We start from the raw sequence: 23,063 nt of genomic DNA, 5'->3' as shown, positions 1-23,063 counted from the left end.
TACAGGAAAGCAGAGCACCCAAACTCTTTCACTAAAAAGCGACACTGTTGTAACACATGCAGTATGTGTCTTGGTATTGTCTTGCTGAAATAAGCAGGGACACCTCTGAAAAAAAAAAGAATCTGAATGGCAGCATATTTTGCTCTAAAACCTTTATGTGTTTCTCCTCTTCTAATTATTTAATCAAATTTGACAGTTAGCCATACCATGGGCACTAACATACCCCCATATCATCACATTACTTATTTTTTAAATGAGTTGTAACTAATTATCAAGTACTCATTCCCATCCATGATTTTCTCCTGTACTACAGTACATCTCTAAAGTCATATTACGCGCATGGCATTTATTAATTAAATATCAGACTTGTAGATGCAGCTCTGAATTGTATAAAATGCAACAAAATACTGCTATACTCATTTAAGTGTGCACAGCATATTCTTAAAAAAAAGTTTTAAAATTAAAGGATATTATTTTTTGTTGTTCACAGTTTTTCCCATGACATGTTTCTTGGTATTTTTCTCTGGCTTGATCAATATTATGTAACATTTTGGTGCAAAAATGCTAAGTAATAAGCCAAATGCTGAAGACAAAATAGCAAAAGTTTCCACAGCTACAGTAAACTTTCCAGGCGAGCTGACATACGCTGGGATGAAGGTAATCCAGACAGCACAGAATATCAGCATGCTGAATGTGATAAATTTGGCTTCATTAAAGTTATCAGGCAACTTTCTTGCAAGAAAAGCAAGGATCAAACATATTATTGCAAGGATCCCTATGTATCCCAGCACTGCATAGAAAGCAGCCTCAGAGCCTGTGTTACATTCTAAAACAATCTTTGTATTGCTGTATTTGAAAACCATGTCTGGGAAAGGCGGGTTTAAATTAAGCCACAACACACATATCATTATCTGAATCAAAGTACATGAGCAAACTATAATTCTCTGTTGTGCAGGACCAAACTTTCCTGCAATTTTGTTGCCGGGAACTGTGGCTTTGAAAGCTGTAACAACAACAATAGTTTTTCCCAAGACGCAGGAAATACAAAGTGCAAATGTCACACCAAAAGCTGTGTGACGCAGCATGCATGTCCAGACTGTGGGTCTGCCAATGAAAGTGAGGGGACAGAGAAAACACAGAAAAAGAGAAAACAACAGAAAACAGCTCAGTTCAGTGTTGCTGGCCTTTATCACAGGAGTTTCTCTCTGGCAGATAAAGACCATCATCGTGGCCAGCGACAGGGATGCACCTAGCAGAGATACAGCTGTGATAGCTATTCCCATTGGCTCATGATATGTCAGGAACTCAACTGTTTTAGGAATGCACTCATCTTTCCTCTCATTGGACCAGAATTCTTGTGGACAGGGTGTGCAGTCAACTGCACCTGTTGAACAAGAACAGAAAGGATCAGTTTGGTGTCTACCACTTGGGACAAATATATGATATTGAGCAATTTAAATTAAATTGACTGTAGCTGACTTGACCTGAAAATCAGACCAATCAATTGTAAACCAAGAAAATTCAACACTGAGCAGTGACATTGATTGTTAAACATGAAACACTGACTATGGAAAAGTAAATACATGTCATGATATTGATATGTACATTTTTTTATTGTATAGTATATATACTTTTGATACCTGTTGAGTTGGCTATGGTTCCATCAGCACATGTGATACAGTCAAAACAGCAGGTGGGTTTTCCCTTAATTTGAGCTTTCCTGGTTCCTACTGGACAAACATTAGAGCACAACGATGTTGGAACCTGAGAGAAAGTTTAAGAAATATAACAATAGTGTAGCTATTTTCAGTTGACCTTATCACCATGTGTTCAAACAGGGGGAAAAAAGGTTTTCATGATTACCATTTTCCCTGTCCTCCAAACAATTTCTTCCTCCAGGATGTTGAGCTTATAGTCACCATTAACAGCAGATACAAAATGACCCAGTGTGACATGTTGCACTTTCCCATCTATCAGCTGCCAGTTAATAATATCATAAGAGGCAGGAGGGTCACCATTGTCATCAAAAAACACATTATCCCCAAACTGATTGATAAAATTCACCCTTTGTAGATGATCAGAGACCTGAGAAAAAATACACAGATCTTCTGTTAGATAGTGTTTGTATTCACCAGGTAGTAGTTTAATTGCAGGCAGTTGAGGTATCAGAGACTGCAGGTATCTGCACTATTTCTCACCTGTATAGGTCTAATTTCTGATATATTCACACATGGCCTCACTGGTTTTCCTCCAACTGGTTGGCAGAATACCAGCTGATGGAGGGCATGTGCAATGGCATAAGCTGCTTTATACACATTATAGGACACTCTGAGTTGTGTTACATCAAAGAACACATCCTGTGAATTCATTAATGTCTCATTGCCTATGCATATTTCATTTGTTGCCTCAGTATCTGTATGTTCCCCAGATGCAACAGGTCTACAGCCCACCATAATCTCCCAGAAATCCTTCACAAAGGCTGCATTTGGATCAGTATATGGACTGATGCCTGTAAGAAATGGTTTTAGATTTGGAATAGCCATCTTCTGCACCACAAATCCTAGGGCTCCACCGAAAGCTTGGTAGATTTCCGGTGTAGAGGCCTGAATCGCTGTTATCCAGGCCTCACTGGCAATCCACTGAATTCCTGTAATGTTCTGTCTCACAACCTCTTTCATCAAAGGGTAAAAGTCACCCTCTGGCACAAAAGCAAGAATGACTTTGACAGTTGACTGTTTGATCATTTCCACAACATCCAGAATTTTATCCATGGTGTATGTACGTTCAACTGTTCCAACAAATGCAATACAAATCCCCAGCTTTTTAACCTCTTCACTAAAAGCCAGGATCCCGTTCCGCCCGTAGTCATTGTCTGACTGTATGGCCCCAATCCACTGCCAGCCAAAGTGTTTGACAAGTGCAGCCAAAGCTTTTGCCTGGAAGTAGTCGCTGGGGATTGTCCGAAAAAATGTGGGATATTTAGCTCTGTCACTCAGGCAGGCACAAGTTGAGAAGTAACTAACCTACAAAAGAAAGAAGTCTGAAAAAAAGCCTCAGAACAAACACTGCACAAGTCTTAAATACAGAGAACAGTAATGTCATAAGACTATTATTCAGTTTCTTACTATTGGCACTTGAAATGGTCCAAGAGTTCCAGCCACAGCTAAAGACTGAGATGATCCTGCCTCTGCTATGACAGCAGATATAGCTGGAGGACAAGGAGAAGTCAGTTCTATTTCCTCTGGTCTACCAGCCAGTGTCAGTGCAGCACGTAAAGTATTTGTAGGAGATGAACAAGAGTCAAGGATCCTATAGCCAAGAGATATATTTGGCAGAAAAGCAGGATCTTTGTTGATTTCTTCAATTGCAAAAATCATCACTTGGGCCCACCGAAAAGCTCTCAAGTCAAATCTAAAAAGGTTTTAGAAATTCACATAGTTTGTAGGATTAAAGAGCTGCTGCTGTAAATGCACATACAATAGCAAGAGTGTAAGAGTAAGAGTAGAGTTAAGAGTTTGTAAGACAAGAGTAAAGTAACATGTATGGAATGTATGGAAAAATCAAATATTAAAGCTCACCGTGCACACTTCACTCCAGGTGGTTCGCTCTCAAATGCTGAAGAAATGCTACTTATGTCTTTGTTGAAAACTGGGAAAATCCCCCCGATCATTATGTCTCCCTGCTTGAACAAACTTGGCATATCAAATCTACCAAGCAGTTCACAGCCAGAAACTGTGTCCAGGTAGAGAACAAACAGAGATAAGATAATAGCTCTCTGCAGGTCATGCATGTTTGCTGGGCATTTTTTAGATGAGGTGAGGACACAGCTCTTATAACAACTGCGCCATACAGAGGTCTCTTCATAAAAGATTTAATTTTATTCCCACAGGGTACAGCAACCTTCGATGAGTAGGTATGGGTTGGGTGATGTAATGTGCCTCCCTGTTTGAACAAACTTTCTTGTAAACCATTTTCAGATTCTGTTGCTTTGACCTTTCAGTGTATTGACACAACTCAGCATGGGACTTCATGACAGAAGGCAGTAATGCTGAAACACTCATATCTTTAAACCATCTAAAAAATCATCATCATGAACTTTTGGCCTGCATTTTCACTGGTGTCAGAACTCAGCTGATTGCCTGCAGCTCACCATCCTGACAGGATAGGTGGTGCATAGCCGTCACTAACAAATTAAAAATTATTTTGTCTGATTGGTCAGAAGTCATGATTACCAGCAAATCAACATAGACACAGATCTGCACTGGTGAGCAGAGAGGAGCAATGTCGAAGTTAAGACAGCAGATATCGCCAAAGTTTCAAACACTATCACAACATTATGATCTGTTTCTTTGACAACTGCATAGTTACACCAGTGCCTTTAGTCATGGTCGGGATTTCACTTGAGGTGATGTGACAGCTTCAGTTGCTCTTCATAGAGATACGCTGCAGAGTAAAACTTAGCACACATCTGTCCTGTCTTTTTTATTGCAACTCTGCATTGAGATTTCAAGTTTTATTACTTATATAAAAGTATAACAGTGACAGTAAAACTGTATTTTACACTATGCCAAACAGGACAGCTGCGATCTATTACAGTCCTAGAGGGGACCCACAATACCAGGTGGGGTCCCCTTTTTATGTGGTGGTTGACATCTATGCCCTTCCCCCACTACGCTGGTCATACAAAAGCAGTACAGGAGTCAACAAAGTGCATCGCCCATTTGATCATTATATTTGGACATGACATTTTTAGTATTGGAACAATCAGGGTAAAGTGGTAATGCCAGCATAATGCTTGATGAGAAGGATAACAGCTTATCACTAATGCATTCAGTATAACATGCATGAACTCATGCACAAAGTATATATTTAGGCAGGTTTGGGAAAAGAAAAGGTTTGTGTTTAAATAGGTTTGTTATGTTAGTTCAAGGGTGTAATGTAATTCATATACATAATGTAACTTACACACATTACATGACTTATGTATGTTAGACCTACAGCTAAAAAAATTAAACAGAAAAAAAAAACAGTGACTATTAGTCTCACACTGGACACAAAGCATGGCCACCTGGGTGAAAGTCCTGTGTTTGTTCGAAGCATCCACCCCACATTCCCAGCTGGCTTTCTCCCTCTTTATACGACGTTACCTGACTTTGATGGCATTTAAAATACTTAACACTACAGGGATGCCTTCAGAAATGATGCTGTAGGGTTATTTACAGAGTCATAGTTTGAAGCATAGAAGCACTGACCAAGCTGCTGTATGAGGTACAATTTCTTCTCAAGAACTAAAAGACTAAAGTAAGGAAGAACTGTTTGTAATGATACGTGTATTTATATTCTATATTCAAAAGAAATTAAACACCTATTAAAAGGTTAATTGGTGACTCTAAATTGTCCATAGGTGTGAATGTGAGTGTAAATGGTTGTCTGTCTGTGTGTGTACCCCACCTCTGGCCTAGTGTCAGCTGGGATACGCTTCAGCCCCCATGATCCTTCAAGGAAAAGCAGTTATGGATAATGGAGAAATGAATGAATGAAAACAGGAATATAAAACAATTGTAAGACACTTAGGAATTCAAATAGACCTAAAAACAATGGCTAATTAATGCTATTCCAGCCACCCCTGCATAAATCAGTGGTCAGCAACAGTTAAAAAGTCTAGACAGGCCACTGATGAGTTAAAACAAGACTACTGCATCCAATTCCTCATTTCATATAAGCACAGGTACAGTAGGTTGCTGCTGCAGCTAACTGTATGGACACACAGCAGTGATGGCAAAACAATGGTTTCTGGATACCTGAACCATACCTGAGCCATACCTGAGCCGTTTTCAACAAGGTTTATTGATTTGACGTCCTTGATAGATGGTTGCATCTGCTGGGGCAACGCTTGATTCTACATTTCTGAAAGAATTCAGACAGCTTGTGAAACATTGATTCAAAATATTAGTCACCTCACCTCTGTCAACTTTGATGTTTAATATAAACAAAGATATCATGACAATGTCATGAGTACATGCCCAAAAATGTTGCAAAAAAAGTCCATCTTGGCTTGGTTGACTGTAAGTTACAACAATTTGACTCTTCTGTGTAATCATGAATGGTATGGGACTGTGCAACAAACCACAAGCCATAACTCTCTCCTGCAATATTTTCTTGCTGTTACAAAGTTATGTTTCTTATTTTTATATGAATATAATGTTTATTAATGACAAAGTCTTGTATATCTACATGATCTATGTAAGATTTCATGCTGGTATTTTCCCCATCAAATGTTTTTTAGAGTTTTGTTCTGGCCTAAAGGCAATGATATAGCACTTTGGGAAGAAAATGCATGCCAGCAAACCAAAACTGGAGGCCAGGATGGCAAATATCTCCACAGCTACAGTGAACTTCCCAGGAGAGCTGACATATGCTGGAATAAATGTGATCCAAACTGCACAGAATATCAGCATGCTGAAGGTAATCAGTTTGGCTTCATTAAAGCTGTCTGGCAACTTCCTGGCAAGAAAAGCAAGTATAAAACACAAGAGAGCAAGAAGTCCGATATAACTCAAAACAGCCCAGAATCCAACAGCTGAACCCAGCGCACACTCTAAGATGATCTTCTCTTTATAGTACTTCATGTTCATCTTTGGGAATAGAGGGTTGATTGTCAGCCAGAGTATACAAATCACAACTTGAATGAGGGTGAAAGTCAGAACACTGAGTCTCTGCTGTGTAGGACCAAACCACTTCATCACATTACTGCCTGGAAGTGTGGCTCTGAAGGCCATCAAAACCACTATAGTTTTCCCCAGAACACAAGAGATACAGAGGACAAACGTGATCCCGAATGCTGTGTGACGCAGCATGCAGGACCACTCAGAGGGCCGTCCGATGAAGGTCAGAGAACACAGGAAACACAGTTTTAATGAGAATAGAAGCAGGAAGCTCAGTTCAGAGTTGTTGGCTTTTACAATGGGAGTCTCTTTATGAGTCAAAAAAATGACTGATGTCAGAAAAGATAAAAATACACCAACACAGCTGAATCCAGTTAAAAGTGCGCCCATGATCTCTTTGTAGGAAAGGTATTCAACTGGTTTTGGAAGACACTGATCTTTCTTTACATTTGGCCAAAATTCAGGTGGACAGATCAAACAGTCTGGAGAATCTGGAAAAGGAGTGAAATCACACAGAAATGCCATCACTGCACCAAAGTAAAATATAATTTAACCATTTCCTTATTGTTCTGTTACTCTTTTCAACATTACTACTATAAACATGAAATAATTCAATTCCAAAATCCTTACTTGTCTGATTACTTATTGTTCCCTCAGGGCACTCAAAGCAGTCGAAACAGCACACAGGCTTAAACTTGTTTATGGCCTTACGGGTCCCTGGTGGGCATGGTTCTCTGCATACAGACCTTGGCACCTTGGTAAAAAACACTGCATGTAGAAACTCTATGCAAAAAAATATATTTTTTGCATATCACTGATTGCAATATATAAAAAGTTTCTAGGAAGTCAAGATTGTTATCAATCTGTGGATGATTAAATACATTTTATTAAAAATGACATTATCTGTCGCATCAAGACTACCTCTCCACACTATACATTACATATGTATAGGGACTGACCCCCACAGGACAGCTAACATGGATACTCTTTAAGGCACAAAACCTGTGATGACCATCACAATAAGGATGCCATGATAGTCATGCCACACAGAGAACCTGGGTTACATATGCTACCTTCACTTTACCTTATCACTGTTTCCTCCCCAAACTATTTTGTTGTTGTCTTTTAGTTTGAATTGTTTCCCCTCTGGAAAAGAGGTATCATATTGACCAATATTTTCAATCTCAACAGAGCCATCTTCTTTCATCTGCCAGTTAACTAAGTCATACTGGGCAGCCGAGTCTCCATTTGCATCAAAGAAAACCTTGGCCCCATTTGGTGTTGTGAAGTTCACAAATTTTATGTGTTCCAAGACCTGCAGAGAGACATTTGGCAGACTTTAGCATACACAAAACATCCAAGCAAAAAATAATCCATCAGGACTTTTTGAAAGTCAAATAAAACTATTAATAAATGCAGAACATTGTTTTTTTGCAATAACAACAAATAAACACTAAACACTAAATACTACATGAGAATAGTATGCCTAAGTAAATTAACCAGAACTTACTAGCTTTGGTTGAACTTCATTCTTGTTCACACAGGGCTTTCCTGTGGTGGGATTTGAGCCATTTTTACATTGCAGTAATGCATGAAGGGCATATGCCACCAAGTACACAGCTTTGTACACATTATTCTCAACCCTGAAATGTGTAACTTCTGTATAGTCACTGGAGACTGTCCTGAGATCCTCTGTGCCAGTGCACATAGCAGAGGTATTTGATGGAGAGAAGCTGCAGTCAAAGAACTTCTCCCAGAAAGCTTTAACTACAGCACTCTGTGGTTCATCAGAAGGCTTCAAGCTGAGTAAGAATTCACCAAGACCTGGTATGAATGCTTGAGGGAGGGCAAAGCCCATTGCCCCCTGTAAAATGCCCTTTCTCTCAACAGAAGACAGATCTGCTTTTGTGATCCAAGACTCACTGCCAAGCCACTGCTTTCCTGTTATGTTATAATTCTCCATTTTTGACAGGAATGATTTGGTGTAGGACAAGGACATAAACAACAGGATCACTGTTGACGAGGATTTCCTTACTGTCTCTACAATAGCATTCATTTTGGTTGTAGATGTCTTAGAGTGAGGTAATTTGTATTCAACACATATGCCCTCTTTCTTTGCTTCCTGAATGAATTCAGCTGAACCTTGCTCTGAGTACAGTTCTTCAGAATAAATAATCCCCACCCAGCGCCAGTCAAAGTATTTCATCATCTGCACCAGGCCGATGATTTGGAAGCGATCACGTGGCACAGTTCTGAAGAATGTGGGGTATAGTCTTTTGTCACTCAAACATGCACAGGTTGAAAAATGGCTTACCTTCAAAGAAAAAAAAAAGTTAAATACAATAAATAGATATATTTTAAAGCTATACAAGACAATTATACATTGTACATTTTGCAGAAATTTCCCAGTCATTTCTTCTCACCTGTGGAATGGATAGTGGGCGTAGTATCATGTTTATATCTTTGCTCATTCCAGAGGATGAGTGGCCTAAGAAAGCCTGCATCTGACCACTGCAGTCCTTTGAATCCTCTCCATTTACAGCTTCTATAGCTGCACGTATCATGTTTTCATTACCACAGCCATCGTACAGCCTGTATCCCAAACTCATACTGGGAAGGAGTTCAGTATTTCTGTTGATCTCCTCTACAGTGAAAATGACTGTCTGAGCAAACTTCAGTTCCCTGTCATTCCATCTGCAAGTATTGACACTTTACTGACAAACAGATTATTATAGCTGATCTTTTTGCAACAGATCAGGTTGACACATAAAACATGTTATTTCCTCTCACACTGTGCATCATTTCTTACATATTTTAAGTATATTCACTTACTTTTTGCAGTATATATATGGAAGTGCCTGGTAGCCATAATCTATTAGCGTGAAAGCACCACTCATAGCAAAAACTCCCCCTATAATAAAATCACCTTCTTTTGAAAATTCCATGAACCCTGTCTCCCCAATTAGTTTGCATGTTTGGTTCTCTGACTTTGTCCTTCCCAGCAGAGTGAATAAGATAACAGTGATCCAAACCATTACGACCCACCCTCCCCTTCACTGACACAAATCTGACCTGGGAGTGAACCTTTATAACTTTTTCTAACATAAGAGAGACATCGCCTACCCCAGCGATGCTGTTGTTTTTCATGCGTCACAATTCTTCTAAGAAACTCATCCTGGTGATTGAAATGTAGTAAACAGAAGGTCTGATTTACCTTTTCTTTCTAAGAATCAAAACAAGAGCTTCTAAGGAAGTTAAGGTTTGAATAGTTATGGGTACATCCTGTGCTGCAATGTAGTTTTTACTGTACATTTTTTTGAATATGATATATCCAGTATGACAAGTGTAAATAAATGACAAAAAGGTCACAAACTATCAGGAATGTCCATAAATTAACAGTATGTCATTCATGACTTAATGCAATAATATAATAATTAATGCAGCAAGTGTCAAATTGTTGTTAACTTGTTCATGTCTTCTCCATAGGTGGGTATACAGTTAAAGGGCCAGGCCAAAAATAGACCTTACTTCAACAGGATTTAAAATACATTACCCCAGAGAGGTGCCTCCAGAAATGACGCCACAGAGGTACCTAGAGTGTCTTAGTGTGAAGTTAGAAGCACTCAACAAGCTTCCATATTTGATGAATATAATGCAAGTACAAACAAAATCTCAAGGAAATATGAGGGGAAAGGACTTAGTGTAGTGTGGTGGAAACTAAAGTTGATTCATTACAACATCTTGTGTTTCTATATCATTTCCTGTTAGAGACTTCATGCTGGAATTTTCCCCATCAGATGTTTTTTAGAGTTTTGTTCTGGCCTAAAGGCAATGATATAGCATTTTGGGAAGAAAATGCATACCAGCAAACCAAAACTGGAAGCCAGGATGGCAAATATTTCCACAGCTACAGTGAACTTCCCAGGGGAGCTGACATATGCTGGGATAAATGTGATCCAAACTGCACAGAATATCAGCATGCTGAAGGTGATCATCTTGGCTTCATTAAAACTGTCTGGCAACTTCCTGGCAAGAAAAGCAAGTATAAAACACAAGAGAGCAAGAAGTCCGATATAACTCAAGACAGCCCAGAATCCAACAGCTGAACCCAGCGCACACTCTAAGATGATCTTTTCTTTATAGTACTTCATGTTCTTCTTTGGGAATGGAGGGTTGATTGTCAGCCAGAGTATACAAATCACAACTTGAATGAGGGTGAAAGTCAGAACACTGAGTCTCTGCTGTTTAGGACCAAACCATTTCATCACATTGCTGCCTGGAAGTGTGGCTCTGAAGGCCATCAAAACCACTATAGTTTTCCCCAGAACACAAGAGATACAGAGGACAAACGTGATCCCGAACGCTGTGTGACGCAGCATGCAGGACCACTCAGAGGGCCGTCCGATGAAGGTCAGAGAACACAGGAAACACAGTTTTAATGAGAATAGAAGCAGGAAGCTCAGTTCAGAGTTGTTGGCTTTTACAATGGGAGTCTCTTTATGAGTCAAAAAAATGATTGATGTCAGAAAAGATAAAAATACACCAACACAGCCGAATCCAGTTAAAAGTGCGCCCATGATCTCTTTGTAGGAAAGGTATTCAATTGGTTTTGGAAGACACTGATCTTTCTTCTCATTAGGCCAAAATTCAGGTGGACAGATCAAACAGTCTGGAGAATCTATAAAAGGAGTGAAATCAAACACAAATGTATTATCATTACACCAAATTAAAACACAACCCTGGTTACAAAGAAGGTGGTATGCTGTGTAAAACATCAATAAAAACACAATGCAATGATTTGCAAATCCTTTGTGACAGATATTCAGTTGAATGAAGTTTAAAGACAATACATTTAATCTTCAAACTGATTAAATGTATTGTTTTTGTAAATACACACTAATTCTGAATTTGAGGCCTACACCACATTCCAACACACTTACAACAGCTACAACAAAAGACTTGGAACATTGTGGAATGCTCAGAAAACACCTGTTTGGAACACCCCACAGGCAAACAGGTGAACTGGTAACAAATGATGTCATCATGATTGGTTATTAAAGGGGCATCTCTGAGAGGCTCACTTGTTCCCAAGCAAGGATGGGGCAAGGTTGACTACTTCATGAAAAACTGTGTGAATAACAGTTTAAGAAATTTAGTTGAAGAACAACAGTTCTCAACACTCAGTTTAAAGGAATTTAGGGATTTCACTATCAACAAGCCATGATGATGGCAGCATGATGACAGATATACAATGAGGAAACAAAGAGAAAAGATTTTCAAGCGAGGAGGCTGATCTCCTGGTTTGAGCAGTGAAAGCACGAGAGCGCGGAATATATGGAGATAGCTGGTTGTCTCTAAAGCAGTTTCATGTGAAGTTTATTTTACACCTACAAAAAGTAATACAATACCTGAACTGCAAATGTCATGCAGATATGTAACTGGTTGCGTTTTACGCTGAAGCACCTTGCATTAATGCTGTGTTAATTAATTCATTCTGAGAAATTCATCATAATCAACATTATAACACAGCTTCAATGGCTGAAGCTCCTGAAGAAAGAGCCAGTGGGCAGGAGTGGGGAGAGGAGTGAGGAGTGGAGGAGAGAAACAATGTGGTTGACAGGACATGCAAACTGACTCAGACCTCAATGTGGTTCGTGTGGGTGTTCAACCAGAGTGAGGCGCAGCTTTGCAACTGGCTATTCTACATCTCCTCCTCCCATCCTCAGTCCTCCATCCCACTAACACTAGTGTGGGTGGAAGAAACAGAGCCAGAAAGTGTGTGCAGAATTCCACATGGGTTGTCTATGGGTATCCAACCAGCATCCGACTTTGACAGAAGTGCTAAGATCTTTTTCTCCTCGGGTCAGGACAGTCTTGTGGTCAGAAATAATGTCTTGTTCATTTTGTATACTATACATCATAACTGTTTAATCCTTGACTTTCTGGATCCCAATAAAAACACAGGCACAAACACTATACTTGCTCCAGCTGTCATGCTGACTGATCTGTTAAAGACGATCCGTCAGCTGTGATCCTGTCCCGTGCACAATCTGCAACGCGCTGGCTGCTATCTTGTGCAGACAGATCGATCCTGCCACAAACCTTGGGCTTCGACTAGGGTTTAGCCATTCTCAGGTGCAACTGGTTTTTACTCCAATGTGTCAAGCACAAGATGGCAAATTCATTTTCTATCTTACAGATGTAGCAAAAATGGTAGCCACCTGCTCCACCAGCATAATGGCTTTGCACTGGGTGCAGGATTTGGCCCTAAATACCTTTTCTTTGTACAATAGGTTGAAAAGTCTTTGCAGATTATTGAATTCTGTTTTTAATTGACATTTTACACAGTGTCCACACTTTTTTTGGAATCAGGTGTGGAGATCAAACATTGTTTTATTGTTCACTTACACTTTTCATTCAATCTTACAGCAATAAACATAGGATAATTCAACTTTGAAATCCTTACTCACTTGTCTGATTACTTATTGTTCCCTCAGGGCACTCAAAGCAGTCGAAACAGCACACAGGCTTAAACTTGTTTATGGCCTTACGGGTTCCTGGTGGGCATGGTTCTCTGCATACAGACCTTGGCACCTGATGAGGTAAAACACTGCATGTAAAAACTCAATGAAACAAATTCTTCTTCTTCATCACCAACATTGCAATGTTTATAAAATCACTATATAAACACAGCACATGTCAACTGTAGTGACCACAATAAACATGGGTTAAACATGCTACCCTCAGTTCACTTTACCTTGTGACTGTTTCCTCCCCAAGCTATTTTGGTGTTGTCTTTTAATATGAACTTTTTCCCTTCTGGAAAAGAGGTATCATATTGACCAATATTTACAATCTCAACAGAGCCATCTTCTTTCATCTGCCAGTTAACTAAGTCATACTGGGCAACCGAGTCTCCATTTTCATCAAAGAAAACCTTGGCCCCATTCGGTGTTGTGAAGTTCACATATCTTATGTGCTCCAGCACCTACCCAGAGACAATCAGCACATTGTAGCATACATACAACAAGCAAGTAAAGAGGAATCCATCAAGACGTGTTAGTAATCGAATGAATCCCTCATTGAATGCCTAACATTTAGCATTAACCACAAAAAAGAAACACTAAACACTACATAAGTATATTATGTCTGAACAATTAACCACAACTCACTAGCTTTTGCTGAACTTCATTCTTGTTCACACAGGGCTTTCCTGTGGTGGGATTTGAGCCATTTTTACATTGCAATAGTGCATGAAGGGCATATGCCACCAAGTACACAGCTTTGTACACATTATTCTCAACCCTGAAATGTGTAACGTCTGTGTAGTCACTGGAGACTGTCCTGAGATCCTCTGTGCCAGTGCACATAGCAGAGGTATTTGATGGAGAGAAGCTGCAGTCAAAGAACTTCTCCCAGAAAGCTTTAACTATAGCACTCTGTGGTTCATCAGAAGGCTTCAAGCTGAGTAAGAATTCACCAAGACCTGGTATGAATGCCTGAGGGAGGGCAAAGCCCATTGCCCCCTGTAAAATGCCTTTTCTCTCAACAGAAGCCAGGTCTGTTTGTGTGATCCAAGATTCACTGCCAAGCCACTGCTTTCCTGTTATGTTATAATTCTCTATTTTTGACAGGAATTGTGTGGTAAAGGACAAGGACATGAACAACAGGACCACCTTTGATGATGATTTCCTCAGTGTCTTGGCAATAGTGTCCAACTTTGAGAGAGATTGAAATGTCTTAGAGTAAGGTAATCTGTATTCAACACATATGTCCTCTTTTTTTGCTTCTTTAATGAAATCAGCTGAACCTTGATCTGCATACAGTTCTTCAGAATAAATAATCCCCACCCAGCGCCAGTCAAAGTATTTCATAAGCTGCACCAGACCGATGATTTGGTGCCCATCACTTGGTACAGTTCTGAAGAATGTGGGGTATAATCTTTTGTCACTCAAACAAGCACAAGTTGAAAAATGGCTAACCTTCAAAGAAAAAAAAAGAATGTGTTATAGACAATCAATCTACATTTTTAAGATGGACAGTATTATGACAAATTGTACATTTTGCAGAAATTTCGCAGTCCTTTCTTCTCACTTGTGGAATGGAGAATGGGCTTAGTATCATGTTTATGGCTTTACTAATTCCAGAGGATGAATGACCTAAGAAAGCCTGCATCTGACCACTGCAGTCCTTTGAATCCTCTCCATTTATAGCTTCTATAGCTGCACGTATCATGTTTTCATTACCACAGCCATCATACAGCCTGTAGCCTAGACTTGTCCCAGGAAGGAGCTCAGTATCTCTGTTGATCTCCTCCACAGTAAAAATCACTGTCCGGGCAAACTTTAATTCCCTGTCATTCCATCTGCAAGTATTGACATATTACTGATAAACAGGCTATTATAGCTGATTATGTTGCAATAAATCAGGATGGCATATAAAACAGGTTATTTTCCTCTAAAATTGCATGCAGTTTTTTTACATAATGTATGCATAGTCACTTACTTTTTGCAGTATGTATATGGAAGTGCCTGGTAACCATAATCTATCAGTCTGAATGCGCCACTCAGACCAAAAACAGCTCCTATAACAAAATCAGCTTCTTTCATAAATTCCATGAACCCTGTCTGCCCGATCACTTTGCATGTTTGGTTCTCTGACTTTGCCCTTCCCAGAAGGGTGAATAAAATAACAGCGATCCAAACCATCATGGGCCACCCTCCCCTCCACTGAAGCAATTCTTACCTGGGAGCTTACATTTATAGTTTTTTCTGACATAAGAGAGACATCATCTACTGCAAAGATAATATTGTTTTTCATGCATCACTACACTTCTAATAAAGTTATCCTGTGATTAACATGTAGTTAACGGAAGGCCTGATTTACTTTTTCTTGTGAAAATCAACATAAGTAGGCCTGCTTCTATGGTAATCGAGTTTTGAATAGTTGTGGGACCATTCTGTGCTGTACAGCATTTTGTAAAGTACATATCTTTGAATGTGATATACCAAGTATGACTTAATGTGCTAATAATAAAATAATGATTGCAACAAGTGTCATATTTCAGTAATCATGATTTCTGAGTTATTAATGATGTTAATGTCATCTTCATAGGTAAGTTAACAGTTATAGGGCCAGGCCAAAAATTCACCTTATTCCATTGGCATTTTAATTAATTAAGGGTTATTATTTTAAATAACCCTTGAGAGGTGGCTCCAGAAATGATACTGCAGGGATACCTACAGTGCCATAGTTTGGAGCATAAAAGCACCGACCTAGCTGCCATAATTGTTAGTTTGGAACTGACAATAATGGAATGGCATGGCACAGGTAATATAGGTGACTGCTTTACCTGCCTGTACGTACATGTAGCAGTCGTGGCAAAACAAAGGTTTCCAGATCATTTAACTATTTTGAGGAAATTATTCTGAAAAAGGCTCATCACTTTGAATTCCTTGATGTAGGGTGAAAACTCGTGGAGAACAATTTGTTTGACATTCATGAAAGGACTCAGACACCTTGTGAAACAGTGATTCAAACTGTAAATTATCTCAACTCTGCCTACTTTGGTGTTTAAAATAAAAATATAAAGAGATTTTATGACAATGTCATGAGTGCATGTGACAAAAAAAAAAATGCTGTTTGAATGACTGCAAGTTATAACCATTTAACTCATTTGTGTGGCCATGAATTAGAGAGATTATGCAGCAAACCACAAGCAAGAACTCTAACCTCTTTTAGAGTTAACTTGCTGTTATCTAGGTAATATGTTATTTATTATATTCAATAGCAAAACAATAAAATATTCACTTTTACAATATCCCTTATTATAACCTACTCTAAAGGTACCCCACTTAACAATTCTAAGTTGAAACTTTTTGACTGAATGCTTTAATGAATCTTTTATAGAAAAAAAGTTTGTGTCCCACATGAAAATAATAAAGATACAAACAAAATCACACAATCAAATAAAAATTAAAGTAACTGACTTTACGTACTGTGGTGGAGACTAAAGTTCATTAAACAACAACTTGTGCTTCTACATCATCGTCTATTAAAGACTTGTTGCTGGCATTTTCCCCATCAAATGTTTTTTAGAGTTTTGTTCTGGCCTAAAGGCAATGATATAGCATTTTGGGAAGAAAATACATACCAGCAAACCAAAACTGGAAGCCAGGATGGCAAATATCTCCACAGCGACAGTGAACTTCCCAGGAGAGCTGACATATGCTGGGATAAATGTGATCCATACTGCACAGAATATCAGCATGCTGAAGGTGATCAGCTTGGCTTCATTAAAACTGTCTGGCAACTTCCTGGCAAAAAAAGCAAGTATAAAACACAAGAAAGCAAGAAGTCCGATATAACTCAAAACAGCCCAGAATCCAACAGCTGAACCCAGCGCACACTCTAAGATGATCTTTTCCTTATAGTACTTCATGTTCATCTTTGGGAATGGAGGGTTGATTGTCAGCCAGAGTATACAAATCACAACTTGAATGAGGGTGAAAGTCAGAACACTGAGTCTCTGCTGTGTAGGACCAAACCATTTCATCACATTGCTGCCTGGAAGTGTGGCTCTGAAGGCCATCAAAACCACTATAGTTTTCCCCAGAACACAAGAGATACAGAGGACAAACGTGATCCCGAACGCTGTGTGACGCAGCATGCAGGACCACTCAGAGGGCCGTCCGATGAAGGTCAGAGAACACAGGAAACACAGTTTTAATGAGAATAGAAGCAGGAAGCTCAGTTCAGAGTTGTTGGCTTTTACAATGGGAGTCTCTTTATGAGTCAAAAAAATTATTGATGTCAGAAGAGATAAAAATACACCAACACAGCCGAATCCAGTTAAAAGTGCGCCCATGATCTCTTTGTAGGAAAGATATTCAACTGGTTTTGGAAGACACTGATCTTTCTTTACATTTGGCCAAAATTCAGGTGGACAGATCAAACAGTCTGGAGAATCTAGGAAAGGTGTGAAATCAAAGTGAAATTAAATCATTACATGAAAAAAAATGCAATCTCAAATGCAAAGAAAGTGGTATGCTGTGTAAAAAATAAATAAAAACACAATGCATTGATTTGCTAACCCTTTCCAACCCATATTCAACTAAATGAAGTACAAAGACAACATATGTAATATTCAAACTGATTAATTTTATTGTTTTTAGTAAATATACACTCATTCTGAATTTGGGGCCTTCAACAGAAATGACAAAGAAAAGTTAATCCTTCTATTATCCTCAAATATTACTAACACATTTTATCCTTGGTGTCAATCTGACCCCAGGGATATTTGCCTCCAGAAAATGATTTACAGAAAATTGTTGACCAAGTTTTTGTGTCAGGCACTTTGTTTATTTGTTGGATACATAAATAACCCCTTGATAATGAAACTTTGACCTGTCCTCTAGCCCCGCCATCAGGCCAAACTTTTAAATTAGAATTAATTTATCTTGAAAAGTTTTCATCCAAATCTTCTCAAATTTACTGACAACATTAATAACCACAAGAGTATGAACCCTATTGGTTTTGGTGATGATATGACCTTTCCTGCAGCGCCACCATCAGGTCAAACTTTCAGTTTTAAAGTTAGTGTATCTTGAAAATCCAAATCTTTTCTAATTCGGGGTGCATATTCATGACTCTCACAGAATGAACCATATTGACTGATGTTGGTGACCCCCCCTTTCTTTTCATAAACATATTTCTTTACTTATTTTTATCTCATTTTTTGTAACATATTTGTGGTTAGTGACTATAAAGTCTCACTTGCCCCTCCTCTTTTGTTATCCTTTTTTGGGTTATTTATTTATTTATTTATTTTGGTTGTTTTTTTTGTTTTTTGGTGTGTGTGAGGGGTTTACAAGTTTGAAAATTCACCCATTTGTGAAACAGAAAGTCATAATGAGAACATCAGTCAGATAGTCAGAACATGGAACAGTTATTTATGCCCACAGTCAAGCTTCTAGTCTGCACTACTTTACAGAGGATGTGCAGAGAGTGTGTTCATGCTCCTTGCAGACATATTTCTTGCATAGCGAACAAGTAATGCTGGTCTTAGAATCATTTCGGGTGGGACAAACCTGACACCTGCCAATATTGTTCCCCCTCCCCCATGTCATGTATCAACTCAAAAGTATCACCTCTGCACCTGCAGGTGTGGGGATGTTAGATCACACATGGGTCACACACAGACAGAAAAAAAAAAAAAAGGTAAACTATTATTTTTTGAATGATAAACATTGCATGGGGTCAAATTGACCCCAAGGATAATAGGAGAGTTGAAAAAAAAAAAAAATCAAAACTCAACTTTGAAATCCTTACTCACTTGTCTGATTACTTATTGTTCCCTCAGGGCACTCAAAGCAGTCGAAACAGCACACAGGCTTAAACTTGTTTATGGCCTTACGGGTCCCTGGTGGGCATGGTTCTCTGCATACAGACCTTGGCACCTGATGAGGTAAAACACTGCATGTAAAAACTCAATGAAACAAATTCTTTTCCTGCATCACCAACATTGCAGTGTTTATAAAATCACTATATAAATACAATCTACATCAACTGTAGTGACCACAGTAAATATACAGTAGGTTGCCAAGATAGTCCCAGCACTTAAGGAACTTGGGTTAAACATGCTACCCTCAGTTCACTTTACCTTATGACTGTTTCCTCCCCAAACTATTTTGGTGTTGTCTTTTAATATGAACTTTTTCCCCTCTGGAAAAGAGGTATCATATTGACCAATATTTACAATCTCAACAGAGCCATCCTCTTTCATCTGCCAGTTAACTAAGTCATACTGGGCAACCGAGTCTCCATTTTCATCAAAGAAAACCTTGGCCCCATTCGGTGTTGTGAAGTTCACATATCTTATGTGCTCCAAGACCTGCAGAGAGACAATCAGCACATTGTAGCATACATACAACAAGCAAGTAAAGAGGAATCCATCAAGGCATGTTAGTAATCAAATCAACTAACTAAATCAACATTTAGCATTAACCACAAAAAAAGAAACACTAAACACTACATAAGTATATTATGTCTGAACAATTAACCACAACTTACTAGCTGTGGCTGAACTTCATTCTTGTTCACACAGGGCTTTCCTGTGGTGGGATTTGAGCCATTTTCACATTGCAGTAATGCATGAAGAGCATATGCCACCAAGTACACAGCTTTGTACACATTATTTGCAGCCCTGAAATGTGTCACGTCTGTGTAGTCACTGGAGACTGTCCTGAGATCCTCTGTGCCAGTGCACATAGCAGAGGTATTTGATGGAGAGAAGCTGCAGTCAAAGAACTTCTCCCAGACAGCTTTAACTACAGCACTCTGTGGTTCATCAGAAGGCTTCAAGCTGAGTAAGAATTCACCAAGACCTGGTATGGATGCCTGAGGGAGGGCAAAGCCCATTGCCCCCTGTAAGATGCCTTTTCTCTTGACAGAAGCCAGGTCTACTTGTGTGATCCAAGATTCACTGCCAAGCCACTGCTTTCCTGTTATGTTATAATTCTCTATATTTGACAGGAATTGTGTGGTAAAGGATAAGGACATAAACAACAGGACCACCTTTGATGATGATTTCCTTAGTGTCTTGACAATAGCATCCAATTTTGATAGAGTTTGAATTGTCTCAGAGTAAGGTAATCTGTATTCAACACATATGTCCTCTTTCTCTGCTTCCTTAATGAATTCAGCTGTACCTTGATCTGCATACAGTTCTGCAGAATAAATAATCCCCACCCAGCGCCAGTCAAAGTATTTCATAAGCTGCACCAGACCGATGATTTGGAAGCGATCACTTGGCACAGTTCTGAAGAATGTGGGGTATAGTCTTTTGTCACTCAAACACGCACAGGTTGAAAAATGGCTAACCTTCAAAGAAAAAAAAAAAAAGAACATGTTCAATACAATCAATCTACATTTCTAAAGATGGACAGACAAATGACAGATTGTAAATTTTGTAGTTATTTCCCAGTCATTTCTTCTCACCTGTGCAATGGATAGTGGGCTTAGTATCATGTTTATGGCTTTACTAATTCCAGAGGATGAATCACCCAAAAAAACCTGCATTTGACCCTTGCAGTCCTTTGAATCCTCTCCATTTACAGCTTCCATTGCTGCACGTATTGTGTTTTCATCACCACAGCCATCATAGAGCCTATAGCCCAAACTCATTCCAGGGAGGACCTCAGTATTTCTGTTGATCTCGTCCACAGTGAATATCACTGTCCGGGCAAACTTAAATTCCCTGTCATTCCATCTGCAAGTATTGACATATTAATGGTAAAGAGTTTATTGCAGCTGATCATTTTGCAATATATCATGTTGTCACATAAGAAATGTTATTTTCCACTAATACTGCATAGTATTTTTAAATATTCAAGTATAGTCACTTACTTTTTGCAGTATGTGTATGGAAGTGCCTGGTAGCCATAATCTATTAGTGTGAAAGCACTACTCATGCCAAAAACTCCCCCTAAAATAAAATCCCCTTCTTTCGAAAATTCCATGAACCCTGTCTGCCCGATCAGTTTGCATGTTTGGTTCTCTGACTTTGTCCTTGCCAGCAGAGTGAATAAGACAACAGTGATCCAAACCATTACGAGCCACCCTCCCTTTGACTAATGCAAATCTGACCTGGGAGCGAACCTTTATAACTTTTTTCAACATAAGAGAGACATCACCCACACCAATGATAATATTGTTTATCAAGGTCCACTACACTTCTAAGAACGTGGTGGTAGATGTGTAGAAAACAGAATGCTTGATTTACCTTTTTTGAGAATCAACACAAGTATGTAGAAGGTAGTTAAGTTTTGAATAATTGTGGGTACGTTCTGTATTGTATAGTATAACGAACAGTGCAATATGATATACACAGCATGATGAGTAAATGACTGATTGATTGATTTCATTCATGAACTATCAGGAATGTCCAAGAATTTACGGTAGTTAATTCATGACTGAATGAAAGAACAATATATTAATCAATGCAACAAGTAACAAATTTCAGTCATCGTGGATTCTAAGTTATTAATGATGGTCATGGGTAAGTTTACAGTTAAAGGTCCGGGCCAAAAATTCTCCTTCGTTCTGTGGCATTGAAATTACATCAACCTAGAGAAGTGCTTTCAGAAATGACGCTACAGGGGCACCTACAGTTTCATAGTTTGATGCCTAAAAGCACTGACCAAGCTGCCTCATTTGACATGCTAGGATTGACAATGTAATGGCACCTTCCTTTTGTGTCTAGCCTACATTTATACATACAATTTCTTTTACTATTTAAAGACTATTTAAGTTCTATGGTGTCATCCTGTTGTGTTGTGATTGTTAGATCTATTTTAGTTTTAAATAAGATATTAAACACAGGAATATAATGAACTGCAAGATAGTGATTTTAGTGATCAAAATTCACAAATAATGATATTCCTGTCTGTGGGTTTATGCCAGTGTGTGAATGTGTGTGCACATACCCTGCCACCCAAACATAAGTCAGTGTCCCCTTGGGCCGTCCCTGTATGTAAAAATCTAGGCACAGCACTGAAGACTTTAAAACAGGGTGGCCTGGTGGCTCATTTGGTGGGCTGTAGGTTTGATCCCTGCCTGTGGCCCTTTGTTGTGTGTCATCCCTCTACTCTCCCTCTGTCTTTCCTCTCCTCACTAAATTTGTCCAATCAATAAAGGCATAAAAAACAAAGTAATATATTTTTTAAAAGAATTTAAAACAGGATTCCTGTCTCTGAGTCAGACAACTTGTGAAACAGTGCAAATTATAAATCATCTCACTTCCGTAAGTTTTGGTGTTTAATATAAAAGTACAAAAAAGATTTCATTACAATATAATGAGTTCATGTGGCAAAAAACATCTGGGTTTGATTGACAACCTAAAACCATGAATTATATGAAGAGATGATGCAGTAAACCATGACAAAAGTCAGTTTGCTGTTATCTAAGTTATTATATTCAATAGCAACAAAACTTCAGTCAAAAAAATGAAACATTCACTTTTACAATATTGTTTAATATAACCAACTAAAAAAATTAGCCTACTTAATAATTGCAAGTTGAAACTTTTTGGTTGAATGCTTTAATGAATCTTGTATAGAAACAAATTTTGTCTCCAACATGAAGATAATACAGATACAAACAAAATATCACAGTTCAGCATTTACCAGTTTGGACCCAAATGCAGAGAGAGGGGAGCAGTTAAATGATATTTAATAAACAAAACAGAAACAACAAAAGCTACACAAGGAGAGTCCTCAATCAAGGCAGGAAAAACCAAAAATAGTCCATACAGGGAAAAAAAAAGAAAAAAAAAAAAAAAACAGAGCAAGAAGATTTCATAAGAAAACACTAAGGTAAAGACAAACTGACAAGTACAAA

At 38.7% G+C, this 23,063-nt stretch overlaps 3 protein-coding genes and 1 pseudogene across 3 annotated transcripts; all 4 read right to left on the bottom strand.

Annotated features, from left to right (window-relative positions):
- Positions 1-470: 470 nt before the first annotated feature.
- LOC146328850 (vomeronasal type-2 receptor 26-like) lies at positions 471-1,089 on the bottom strand (annotated as a pseudogene).
- Positions 1,090-1,611: 522 nt separating this feature from the next.
- On the bottom strand, positions 1,612-3,730 carry LOC146328849 (extracellular calcium-sensing receptor-like). The gene is made up of 5 exons (XM_084716696.1): positions 3,579-3,730; positions 3,126-3,411; positions 2,199-3,023; positions 1,864-2,085; positions 1,612-1,764 (listed from the first exon to the last, which is right to left on the bottom strand). Exons 1-5 carry the CDS (start codon positions 3,698-3,700, stop codon positions 1,612-1,614), a joined length of 1,608 nt encoding a protein of 535 aa, XP_084572822.1. The 5' UTR covers positions 3,701-3,730.
- Positions 3,731-6,251: 2,521 nt separating this feature from the next.
- Positions 6,252-9,700, bottom strand: LOC146328848 (extracellular calcium-sensing receptor-like). The gene is made up of 6 exons (XM_084716695.1): positions 9,654-9,700; positions 9,089-9,359; positions 8,176-8,979; positions 7,750-7,980; positions 7,296-7,419; positions 6,252-7,156 (listed from the first exon to the last, which is right to left on the bottom strand). Exons 1-6 carry the CDS (start codon positions 9,698-9,700, stop codon positions 6,252-6,254), a joined length of 2,382 nt encoding a protein of 793 aa, XP_084572821.1.
- Positions 9,701-10,438: 738 nt separating this feature from the next.
- On the bottom strand, positions 10,439-21,136 carry LOC146328847 (uncharacterized). Its single transcript, XM_084716694.1, has 11 exons — positions 21,072-21,136; positions 20,664-20,934; positions 19,737-20,546; positions 19,327-19,557; positions 19,000-19,123; positions 16,739-17,633; positions 14,760-15,030; positions 13,838-14,647; positions 13,423-13,653; positions 13,136-13,259; positions 10,439-11,343 (listed from the first exon to the last, which is right to left on the bottom strand). The coding sequence occupies exons 1-11, from the start codon at positions 21,134-21,136 to the stop codon at positions 10,439-10,441; spliced, it is 4,737 nt and encodes a 1,578-aa protein (XP_084572820.1).
- Positions 21,137-23,063: the final 1,927 nt, after the last annotated feature.

Source organism: Lutjanus erythropterus, chromosome 4 (genome assembly GCF_056507025.1).
Source record: "Lutjanus erythropterus isolate fLutEry1 chromosome 4, fLutEry1.hap2, whole genome shotgun sequence".
Lineage (NCBI taxonomy): Eukaryota > Metazoa > Chordata > Actinopteri > Lutjaniformes > Lutjanidae > Lutjanus > Lutjanus erythropterus.
This window is presented reverse-complemented; position numbering and strand designations above follow the sequence as displayed.